General features: G+C 34.2%; 2 protein-coding genes across 2 annotated transcripts in view; both read right to left on the reverse strand.

Moving 5' to 3' along the window:
- rassf3 (Ras association domain family member 3) overlaps window positions 1-5,028 on the reverse strand; it is a 56,482-nt gene extending 51,454 nt beyond the window's left edge. Inside the window, exon 1 of the mRNA XM_028043948.1 lies at window positions 4,373-5,028. Within this exon, the coding sequence (XP_027899749.1) occupies window positions 4,373-4,892 (520 nt within the window). The 5' untranslated portion in view covers window positions 4,893-5,028. The remainder of the gene's footprint in view (window positions 1-4,372) is intronic.
- Window positions 5,029-6,648: 1,620 nt separating this feature from the next.
- On the reverse strand, window positions 6,649-12,425 carry LOC114160971 (apoptosis facilitator Bcl-2-like protein 14). Its single transcript, XM_028043949.1, has 7 exons — window positions 12,317-12,425; window positions 10,657-11,056; window positions 9,030-9,131; window positions 8,883-8,953; window positions 8,132-8,290; window positions 7,913-8,026; window positions 6,649-7,035 (listed from the first exon to the last, which is right to left on the reverse strand). The coding sequence occupies exons 2-7, from the start codon at window positions 11,054-11,056 to the stop codon at window positions 7,000-7,002; spliced, it is 882 nt and encodes a 293-aa protein (XP_027899750.1). The 5' UTR covers window positions 12,317-12,425; the 3' UTR covers window positions 6,649-6,999.
- Between the last annotated feature and the right edge of the window lie 393 nt (window positions 12,426-12,818).

Consider the following 12,818-nt stretch of genomic DNA (forward strand, 5'->3'; position numbering starts at 1 on the left):
GAATATTCATTTAATCGCTTAATTCTTTTTATTTCCTTTTTTTTACGGTGGAGTGTAGGACAATACTAAGACAAAAATTAAAAAAAAGAATAAAGATAAAGATAGAATGTTTTCAGAATATTACAAGAATAAAATAATACACCAATAAAGTCATAATATTAAATAAAGTCAAAATAATACTAGAAGAAATTCGTAATAATATAATTAAGTCATAATACTATGATTTTATCATCAAGACTATATTCTCAAAATATTACGACTTCTCATATTACTACGACTTTATTCTTGTATTTTTTCGACATTAAAAAAATAAAATCATGAGAATAAAGTCAGAATATTAAGAGAGTAAATTTTGTATGAGGATAAAGTCAAAATAATACCAGAATAAAGTTGTAATAATATGAGAATGATGTAATATTTTCATAATAAAGTCAGAATATGAAGACTTTATTCTCAAAATTTAAACTGATGCTGTCAATGAGAGTTCAAAATTAAATAATTGGCTCATTAAAGAGACTTGTTCCATGAAAATAAGAGTGGACAGAGTGAGCCAAAGCTCCAGTGTCCTGCAGAAATGCCTCCCAACCGCCTCTTGGCTAATGAACACACGCTCTAATGCAACATTAAAGCCAATCAAACAAAGATCCCTGCTCTGTCTGCAGGTTTCTGTTACTGCACTTCATCGAGAAACAAAGAACAAGAACCAAACACAGAGAGAGAGAGACTACCATCAATCCTCACACTCAGAGGCACAAACACTGAAACAGGAGCGCCAAAACTCAAATTATTAAACAAATACATTAAAAACATGGAAAATAAAGTTTAATATGTAAAGCTTTCAGAACTGCAATATATAGAACATTATTATATCATTCAAAATGTGCTTTGCACTGCAAGAACACAACATCTAACCAAGTATTTTATTTTAATTGTGTAAATAACTTAGTACACTTAAAATGAGACAAAACTAATTTACAAGTAACTTCTTAATATTGATTTTAAAAAGTTTTAGTTCCACTGATATTTTTTTTCCCACTTAAAATATGGAAAATATTTTGTTACAAGTGGAAAAACATCAGTGAGTGGAACTAGTACTTTTATTTAAACCACTATTAAGGTTTAAATGCTCCTGTTTCTTGCTGTAGTTACTACATTAGTTTTGTTTTATTTTAAGTGGACTAAGATATTTAAACGAGAAATTAGACAAAATGTTCTTGGTAATATTTTGTTTTTTGGCAGTGTGTACCTTTGATTAACAGAAATGCATCAATCAGTTTTTGGTCTAATTCCAGTTTCTGACTTCATTAAAGCTCTAGCGGTAATTTCTGTATAATCAATAAATCCTGGATTATCTACAGCACAACTCATCTCAGATTTTATTAAATTTTGAGTTGTGAGATTCATTTGAAAAAGGTAAATTTCTATGGTTGGAAAATGGTTTCTGTCTTGATTTGTCCATATATTCTGGATTATTATTGTCTTGCTTCTTCAAAATCAGCCTGCTGAACAGTGAATTCTTTGTTTATCAAACAACAAAACAGGAGAGTTTAAGGTACAGAGAAACTTGAGCAAAAAGACATTGCAAAATGTAAAATATTTCAATATCCAAAGAAGACTTGCTCATCTGGAAAAATTAATGTTCAACAGAGGAAAACTGCTGCTCTTGCTGGCTTATAAGTGACTGTTTCTTGTGATAATAAGTGAATAAGTGACCAATGTAAATATCAGCAGTGAAGACAAAAATCATAAGCCTATAAAGTTTTTCCTTTAATGTTTATTCTTGTAGTTGCTTATTCATTTCTTTGATTTGCTGGAGGTTAAGCAGAAAAGAGAAAGAAAAAAATAAATTTCTGGGACATTGTGTTTTGTAACTTGTCTTTCTGTAAAAAATAAAAAATAATATATAAATAATATTAATAATGTGTGCAAAGTGTAAACTAGCTAAAATGAACAAGTCAAATTCATAAGATAATAAAGCAAACAGTGGGGATATTAAGTTTTTCTGAATTAAAAGTATTAGAATAAAAAATTTCTAATTTTAGATGTTTGATTTAGGGCTATCATAAACTAACACCAACTTGTTAGCTAGCTAGCTCTAGCTTTCGTTATTAAAAAAGGCAGAAGCTGAAATAATTGCTTTCACAATTTATGTAATACTTTGCTATGGCAACAATAAATTCAATAACTTATACATCAATAAAATACAGCTTTTTGTTTGTACCGCTTCAATGTCAAAGTAGTAGGGAAATATAAACACATAAATACACAGGATTTGAATCTAAATAGTTAGCAAGTTAGCTAAATAGTTAGCAACTTAGCTAGTTTCATAAAACAAAAGAAACGTAATTGTTTTCCCCATTTATTAAGGTTGTTGATATGCCAGTTCAAATGGACTGAACTAAGGTTTTTTCATTGCAGTCCATCTATTTTATTTATTTGGACAGGAAAAGCATTTTCTGTTTGCTTTTCACATATTATAGACTAGCTGTAACTTGCTAGCCTGTTAGCTAATATTAGTCAATTTCAAAGCACAGGAAATCAGAAAGCGTGTTTCTGGCTTTCTCCTGTATAATCAGCTTACATCTTCTGTTTAGCTAATAAATTGATTGCAGTGGACATCAGCCTGTTTGTGGTTCAGCATTTGTGGATTCACCTATTCCAGGATTTTTCAGTGGAACGTTCTTTTTCCTTGACTCTGATTGGCTAGCTACATGAGCTAACATAAGGAAGAAGTTGGATGTTAGCTTAATGTGGTAGTGCTATGACATATTTGTACTGTTTATTGTTGCATATGAAAGTATATTTAGTGTTTTGTACTATTAAAACAGGCAGTCCCTCTATTTTTAGAGGGAACTTAAGTATTTGTGGATTTAAGCAATTGACATCCCTTCAAATGCAGGAGTCCACTATGCTATAGCATTTAAGCTAGTTAGCTGGTGCTATGTTGTTTGTCTATGTTTACAAAGAACATATTTTTGGTTATTTATTATTTTAATAAAAAGTAATATTGAAAGTGAAGCTAAAAACAGGAGAGGAAAAGGCATAGCATCAAAATCCAAGTGACACAAGTTTCAAAATAAAAGAATAATACAAAACTTCTTCTTCTTAACTTCCTCCCATTGTTTGTCAGATAACATCACATACAGAGAGGGAAGTCCAATGTTTGTAGACGAGTCAATCAGGCTAGTTTTTTTTTTTTCTAAACCTGAACTAGTTCACCTGCATACTGTCCACATTCCTGACACTGAGCATTTCAGAGTCCTGCCTATTAATAGCTACAACTTCTGAGCAGTCAGTTTTTACAAACACCAAACTAAGTTAGCTGTCATGTCGACTTTATCTTGATACCAATCAGTTCTTACAAAGTATTTCAATCCCAGCTGCGAATACAGATCGGCTGTTATGTTCAGATTAAATTGTTTAATGCATGTTTTGATACAATTCACAGGATGACAAAATGAAGTTGTGAGTTTAGGCTCCGAGTTAAACTTACAGCAACAACAAAGAAAGGTTTTGTGCAGTTATTAAATTGCTGGAGAGACCATGGTTCTTAAACAAGATGAACATAAACAAACTGGTCAGAGAAGCTAAACTGCCATTAATTAGTAAGTTGTTTTCAATCCTTACATTGATATCTCTGAATAAAATCCAGGGTAACTGGTATAAGTATAAATGGAGCTTATCATTGAAGGCCTGGGTTTCCTTGAGTTGAAAGGTCTAAAGCAGATTTAGGGTATAAAACGATGTCCCGATTTTTGAGCATTTTAATTAAATCAAATTTACAAAGACATGGCTATCTATACCAGGCAAGACAAGACTAGCGTTAATCAAGGAAGAAGTCGTAAAGCCCTTGGTAGCCCTAAAGAAGAAGTCCTGTTTGTTTAACGTTTTGCCTAAACCAAAAATACATTATGGAAGAAGACCAACAATTACATTTCTGCCCTAATTTCAACACACTGTATAGTGAAAAAGTAACGCTGTTATGTTGAAACATCATGCTGTGGGGGAGGCTTTTCATCACCTGGAAGATCCAGGAAAAAAAACCTCTTAGAAACTATTAAAGATCTGAGACCTGAAGACTTTTATCCAATTGAATAATCAAGACATTCAATCTGAGTTTAACTGTTTTTTAAGGAAAGATGGGAAACATTTTTAGTTTCTGTACAGGGTAAATTTATCAAAAAGACAGCCGTAGATTAAGTTTGGCTCTACAAACTGGGTTTCATGTTTGATTTGTTCCCTTTAAAAAAAAAAAGAAGTAATTTCTGTTTCACCAACTGCGCTACCTTTTGTTTACCTCTTATTTAAAATCCAAACTCATTGAGGTTTGTGTTTGTGTCTGATGAGTGAGTTTGGACCTCCACCTTCTTACCTGCACAGGTGAGTCCGTGTTGGAGGATATAATTGCAGCACACATCGCACCAGTTGTTCTCGCCTCCGGGCTCGAAGGTGTGTCCCTCCCCGGTCTCCTCCTTCACTCTGGGGTCCTTTTCTCCGGGGGAGAAGATGGTCCTCACGTCGGGGGCTCGGAACCGGCTCTTCCTGCTCCGGGGTGGCCCCCCACCTTGCCCTTCAACCCCGTTTTTAGCCGCTTCCGACGGCTTCTTCCTTTCGGGGTTCCGGGGTTTCTCCTCTCTCGGACTCCAGACCTCCTCCAGGCTGGCCGATTGCGGGGAGGAATGCCGCCGGACCACTCTCACCACCACCGCGCCCTTGTTGGCCTTGGAGATCCGCATCCTGGCTCCGGGCGGCGGCCACGTCGTTTCGCAGGGAGCCTCGCAGGTCGTCGGGCTCAGCAGGGACGTGTTGATGCGAACAGGATCCGCTGCCGAGTCACCGTTGGGGGCGTTTTCACGGTTCCGAGGCGGGGGGTTAAACATTATTCCCTTCATGCTCGGTTGGGTCGGGCGGGTCTCTGACACCGAGCCGCGTCCTGCCGCTTAAAGTCCGCGTTGGTTGTCGGAGAGCAGGTTGATCTGCCGGAGAACGGGTTGGATCTCATTTCAGACTCCACAGCGGCCAGCATGACACGCTCCGCTTACAAAAATGCAAATTTAAAGTTCCTTACAAACACTGCAAAGTAATAAAACCCAATTTATATTACCCACACTGTCTGTGCAAAAGGTAGGACTGCCAAAAACTAATTCGTAATCACGCTTTTGCTTGTTTTGTAGTTCTCTATCATGTGAAACACAGTTTGTAAAGTAAAGTCAATAATCTTACGGTTAATTAAGAATAATAATAGTCTTTAAATTTTTATGGAAATTAATAGAAAAAACTTAAATCTAAATGTCAGTTTTAATGTAAAAACGCAGTTTGACACGTTTTAGTTCCGATTCTGATCACACGAGGGCGCTGTTTCAGCCTGAATTGAGTTTCTGTTGCAACTAAAATGCCAATTTTAATGGTCTTCACAAAACGTGCACAGTAATAAAGGCATCTTAAATCACCCACTCTGCATATTTAAAATGTAAGCCTCCAAAAAATAATTCAGTCTGCTTTATTTTGGTTTTAAATGTAGTTTTATATGCAAAATACCTTTTGTAAACAAATAAACCTACTGTTAATTTTGAAAAGAAAGACAAAAAAAACCGTACATTTCATAGAAATACATAGAAAAAGGTCAATATAAATGTTTAAAAGTTAAAGCAAGATTTATGCGGTTTTAGTTCCTTTATTGATCACCTGAAACGAGTTTCTGTTCCTGAAATAAAATGTACTTTACAAAAAGTAATAAACTCACTTAAATAAAGGACTCTGTCCATTCTAAAGGTTAGCCTGAAAAAATAGACTTTTAACCTTCTCATTAAGTTTTTATTGTACTTTTCATTGTGAAACTTTGCAAATCAGATAATCAAATTATATTATTTTGTAAATGTGTTAGAAATGTAAGTCACTTAAATATTAGGTTAAATGTTTAATAAAAACAGATTCCAAAACAGTTAAGGCGCATATTAACCAAGTCTAATCCTGCTCCCTCTGTAAACATACTTGATATTAAATTAAGCAAATCATGTCTAAATTACGATCAAATTCTAATTTTTAAAAAATCAAAAACCAGTTAAATCGACACCCTTAGATACTTGCAGTTCATCTTATGACCTCATGACGGCGCTGCTGTAATGAGGTCTCATTAGCCATGAGAATAATTAGACCCCGTTACAAGAGACAGAAGTTACAGTGAAAAGTTTCTGCATTACGTTATTTTATATACAGAGTATATAAAACGAATATTTTACCCTCAACATCAAGTAATTAGGTTTAAAATGGATTTTAACAAAATGTTGCAGTGAAAGTTATATTTTAGTTAGTAGTTGTACCAATAGTAACCATTTTTGTTTTGCATACATTTTCTTCAACACGACTTATGGCTCATTTTATAAAACTATGTTCTTATTTGAATTAATTTGAACAAGTTGAGTAGATATTCCAGGGGAGGGTTTTCAGTTATTTTCTCATACTCAGTACAAGATAACTGGAGAAGTTTATTAAAGTAATATTACAGTAAAAGTAGCTATAATTAAAAGTTAAGTGTGGTTAAAAAAAATAAGTGTGTGAACCTTTTTTTTGGCCGTGTGTTCGACTCCGGCGTTTTTTGTAGATATAAAAACCTTCTTTTGTTATCTTCATGAAATAAGAAAACTGACATATTGCCCACAAAAAGTTTTTATTCAAAAATATAATTTAATGCTTACACTTATTGGTAACAAAATAACATTAACATAAAAACTTAAAGAATTTCTTATTTTGTATAAAAGTGCAAGTGCGTTAATGAGACATACGTTTTACATAATTGAATAAATTAATTTTTGTTGATGGCAGTCTGTATAATAAATGTTTTCCATTAAATTGATGTGAAAATAATTTCCTCTTTAACTTTAGTCCAAGCAGAGAGAAAACTGCTCCTTGTAAACAGATGAAGGTCCTGAGTGATTCTCTTCCATTTTAACATTTTTTTGTTGTTGTTGTTGTTCTTGTAATGAATAATCAACTTCCTAATCAGTCAACTTCCTCTTCATCAGGAAACACTGCCTCCTGTTGGAGAAAGATCAAACATGTTTCAGAAGGCTTAGAAAGAACTGGGTGAGTTTACTTGGATACAGAAAACAGGAAGTGGTGCCATATTAGGAAATGGAACCACTCTGGAACTAAAGGGGGCGCTATTTTCTGTCAACCACAGTTTTTTTCTCTTGAAATCTTTATTATTTCCAGTCATTGCTGACAACATTCTCTACCAATTAAAAGGCTCTCAGAGCAACTTGTAGATATGAATTTTTGCGTTGTATTTTTCTGTATGCTTCATTTGTTTTTGCCATATTTTCAATACATTTTCTTTAAAAAAATATAACTGATATTTTGATGTGTGTATATAACAAATGCTTTTTTCTAAGTTATGTAAAATATCTTTTCATGTAATCCTTACTTCTTTCATTTCTCTTGTAATTAATGGAGATTTTTATTAAGTATCATTTATAATGAATGTTTTATTTTGAGTGTAATCTGTGTTTCATTTTTATTATTAATAGACTTACAAAATAATGGCAGTAAAGAGCTAAAGGGGGCGCCATTTCCCATCACAAACAGAAACTCTTCTTTTATTTTAAAACATTACGAACTCGATGTAGTTGATTTTTTATTTTTCTGAACACAATATTTTACAAACATTCTTAAACAAAATTAAAATATAGATGCATTTTATGTATGTTTGCAGTCATTCCTATTCCCACAATATTTCAGCAAAGACCTTTGATTTTATTGTTTTATGGATGACGACAGAAACAAAAATAAAAAAGAGACTGCAGTAAATATTAAATAGCGCCCCCTACAGCTCTGGAGTGCAACTGTGTCATTCCCAAATATGGTTTTCGCCCTTTTTCTGATTATTTAAAACAGGAAGTGAGGATGTACTTACGTATCCGCCCTGCGTTTGAGCCCACGATGAATAATATTCCTGCAAATATCGAGCTCCATGTTTATATAACTTGACTTTGGGCAATGCCTTGACAGAGGTGAGACGACTTGTTATCTGATGACAAAAAAAAACAAAAACAAGAAAAACATTTGTATGAGTCAAAATACTGGCATTAAAAGGTACAAGCTGCAAAGCTGTGGAGCAAGAAGCTGCTCTCACCTCTAGGGCGGCAGCAATTTGGGTTCTGTTGGCTGCTTGGGGTCCTAAGGCGTCAGAGTCCGGTCTCCTGAAGCCGATCCTGATCAGAAATCTGTTGAGAAGCCTCGCGAAGAAGCTGTAGTCTAAAAAAAGGTCTGCAGCAATGTGCGCCAGGTCAAACTGTGGGTGGACACAAAAATAAACTGGTTAGTTTTGGGGGAAAAAAAACTGTTTTAAATGTGTAACTAACCACCAAAATTAGAGTGTTGTCTCCATAAAAAGTCTCCAACAACACAGAAAAAGGTCACTAGATTTATCAATTGTTGGATTTTGTTAATCAAAAAGTTGCTGAATATAGTGATAAAGTTTATAAATAAGCAACAATGCTTCCGATGATAACCCCACTTACCCCCCACTCGTCTCTAAACCTGGCCACGCCCCCTGTGTCATGTGGCTCCGCCCACTTTGATGGAATTTTAAAAACTTTAATTTTAATTTCACAGTCAGCTAAAATCAAAAAATAATATTTCAGAGAAATATTGGGTCTTTTTTGTTTATATTTTGATATTTTCTCATTGGCTTATTTTTTTCCAGCTTCTGATAAAACTGTGAAAATAATTCAACCCATGAACTCTGGAGGAGTCATAAATGACTGAGTCTTAGTTTGATTGTTGAGTCCAACTGGAAACTCCACTGCATAATAACAATGCTGAACATTAGTCATGTGCAGCTGGACTTCCTGGAAGAACTCGATTTACTGTCATTTCCTTACCTCGTCGTTCAGCCGGTCGCCTTGGTCCCTCAGCAACAGACCAATCATCTTCTCCACATCATCTTCCCTTGCTAAAGATTTTAGAGGAAATTATTTTTCTAATTCAAAAGAACATTTTAGGGCTCAAACTAGAAATCAGGGACTTGCCATCGGACTCGATGCACGGATCCATTTCGGGAGTGAAATCAAATTCATCGGCAATCCCGATCACTCGGTCCGCCACTTCCTCCATCGCATCCTGATCTTCAGCTAAAAGAAACAAATTATCAGGTTGAAATGAAAACAAGCAGAAAAATTACATCAACTGGGTCGTTTCCTTTGCTGCTCACTTTATTTTTTTAATTATGTCAGTCTAACATTTTGACAAAGCATCAGATTTAAGGTTGCAGTTTGTAGAAGATGAAATACAGAACTTGTTACATTTATGGCACACTTAGTAAAGACGTCTAAAATAAACTCTCCTATAAAATTTCAACCGGGTTCGATTCCCGGCCGGGGTCTTTCTGCATGGAGTTTGCATGTTCTCCCTGTGCATGCGTGGGTTCTCTCCGGGTACTCCGGCTTCCTCCCACAGTCCAAAAACATGACTGTCAGGTCAATTGGTTTCTCTAAATTCTCCCTAGGTGTGTGTGTGAATGGTTGTTTGTCCTGTATGTCTCTGTGTTGCCCTGCGACAGGCTGGCGACCTGTCCGGGGTGTACCCCGCCTCTCGCCCGGAACGTAGCTGGAGATGGGCACCAGCAACCCTCCCGACCTCATTAGGGACAAGGGTGAACAGAAAATGGATGGATGGATGGATGGAATTTGATTATATTCATTCAATGGTAAAAAAAAAGAGCAAACGTTGAGCTGTTTTCTACCACACTTCCAGTGATTATTAAAAGCATCCATCCACTTGGATGTTTGACCCTCTTATTGCTTTTACAAATCAAACAGGATCAACAAAATTGGACTTTTTTGACCATAAAACACTTCAAATGTTAAGTGAAACTATTTCTACAAAACAACGACAAATATAGTTCACTAAAAACATCCAAGGAACTGTTTTGTGGTTGTAACCTGATAAAACTTAAACTGGTAAATGAAGTTTGAAAACTTCTGAAATCCACCGGTCAGATAGAAAATCAAATATAATAATAGAATTTCCAAAAAACAAAACAGTCAGTGAAAAATATATTTTCTACGGGATTTTTCCCTCCTCTGCTGAATAAATTATACTCAAATTAAATGTTAGACTAATATAAATATTTAACAATGCGAATCTGCTTCTGCAATAAAAGATTAATTTATTTAAAGCCTTATTCCACATCTTCACCAGACGTGTTTAACAAATAGGCATAATTTTTCCATCTCAGAATTTGAGTTACTGTATTTGACATCAATATTAAAAAATTATTTCACTATTTTGCTCAATAATACTAATAGCAAATAATTTAGCTCAACATCAGTCGCTTTATAATTATTAATTTGTCCATATAAGCAAACATTTTTATTAAGCTTGTAGCTAAATTACAACATTTATATCATACTTTACAAGTAATTAAGCTACAAGCTAAATTGTTAATGTTAAGTATGTTTTTACTCCTGCTTGTTAATTGTAACTAAGTTAATTTTAAGTGTAAGTTGATTTTCTGTTTGTTGTTTTTTTACATTATTTGGTCCTGAACTGAACAAAAACATTTTTTTTCTACCTTTACAACCATAAAAGCCTCTTCAGATGTTTTCAGATTTTTTTCTGCACAAATTAAATCTGAATCTGAACAAGGAGTTTTACCGTGATGCTCATCTTCTTTGTCTTCAGGAACAAAGTGTCGGTACATGGGGCCGTTGAGGTCATCATCCTGTGGTGATTCTGGCTCCACTGTCTGAGGCTGAACACACTTGAAAATCACTTTCAGATGCCTCCATATCTTCTTTTTCTTCTTCTTCTCCTCCACCTCCTCCTCCTTGTTTTCAGTCTTTCCAGATGTCTGAGTCAGCGTTTGTTCTGCAGCCGAGCCGTTTGCTTTGGGTGTGTTGGCTTTCGCTGGCCGCCGCCTCTGAGCGTACGCCATCATGAGTCTGAACTCCACCGTGTCCTCCATGTTTTCTTTATCAGAGTTCAGATTACAGTCCAAGTGAGTGGTGCTGTCGATAGGTTCTGCGACGCGGTTTTCCACTTTGCCGTTCTCCATCTGCATAAACATATCAAAGTTGTATTAATTTATCAAAATAATAAAAAACTAATAATTTTAGTTATAGTTTAACCTTTCTCTAGCTGAACGTTTAGTATCAGAGGCTCACGTTTTAATTTTCTGTATTTAAGATGCAAATAACTATTTTCTTTGGTTATCAATGAAATGATTTCTGCAGCGGCAGAACCAAAGACAAGGATGATAATAGACAAAATCAACTCCTTAGTAATGATTAAATAAAAAAACTACAATTACAATTTTTAAAAAAATAAAAAAATATTCTTTCTTATATACGCAAATCTCAGAATCTCAGTTCATAAATGGGGTGAAGAAAAAAAGTATATTTATGATTATTATCAAAGTTCAACATGAGTTTTTTATTTACATTTTTATTCTTTAATTATTCCAACTCTAAATAGAGTCTGACACAGAAATTTAAAAAATCTGCATACCTACACTGGCCATACCTAAACTATATTATTAATCTAATATATACATATATATATATTCATGTATCCATTTTAAATCTAAAAATGTACATAGTTATATTAAAAACATATCACATTTTTACTGTTTTCCTTATTTTTCACCACTGAGAAAGTGTCGTAGGTAAAGTTGATGCTTTGGCCAAAATATTAAATAAATAAATTACCATAAACTAAAGTTTTGTATTGTGAAACTTTAAATATGTAAGAAAAACAAAACAAAACGAAAGAAAATCGCTCTCGGTTTTTTTGGCACATCTGGGTTGTTGTACAAAAAAGTTTAATCTTACGCATACGTACTTTCGCTAAAAAAATATACAACAAAAGCGTAAAACTACATGTCTATGAACTCAAGAAATGTATCCTACTCCGACTTTGCCTGTGTAATATTAATTTTCTTGTATGTTTAAGTTAATTTTTGGATATTTAAAATGTATTTTCTGATTAAGGAAGTTCACTGAATTCATGTTGGGGCATGTTGACGGAGTTTCTTCAAACAGCTGTTTGAATGACGACACTCAATAAAACCTGAACTGTGACAAGACAAAATTAGACAAGTTAAAAAACGAAAAACTCTCGACATATGTATTACTTATTCAGTAAAAAGGAAAAAAAACATCGTAGTTCTACTAGTTTAGCGGTCACATTACGGTCAGCTTTCGCGGAGGTTTAACTTTTTACGGTGAAATTAAACCAAAAACGTATTTAAGTCTCGTTATAAATGATAAAACCTAATTTTAAAAAACCCAAAGATGCTGAAAGCTAAAGTACTTACAGTTCTCGAGCAATAAAAAGTCCTCTTGTCGTCCTCCGACTTCAACTGACCAACTGCAACGTACGTGAGCTGCGTTCCATTTTTTATAACGTTGATGACGTCATTCACGTCGACGTCAAACCAACTTAAAAAACATGGAGGCTTATTTCCTTGTATGTTTGACCTTCTTTGACGACTTACGTTGCTCTTTAGTCTCGTTTTGAATTACTTTTACATTTTGTTTAAATCGCAAACAAAAACCCCCGTAAAAAACACAGACATTATTTTTACCATCTTAAAAAAAGATGTTTACGCCATAAACTTTATAACCCTTTAACGCAAAATCAAAATCTTAAAAAAAACTGAAAGTGATACATTGACAAATGATAATGAAGAAAACAAACTTAATCAACATTTAATATGATATATTTAATGTGACATATCGAATACAATTAAACAAAATAAAAAATCAACTTAACTGTTGATCTTTAATTTCAGTATCTTACCTTGAAAAAGTTGTTTA

Source organism: Xiphophorus couchianus, chromosome 17, assembly GCF_001444195.1.
Source record: "Xiphophorus couchianus chromosome 17, X_couchianus-1.0, whole genome shotgun sequence".
Classification (NCBI taxonomy): domain Eukaryota; kingdom Metazoa; phylum Chordata; class Actinopteri; order Cyprinodontiformes; family Poeciliidae; genus Xiphophorus; species Xiphophorus couchianus.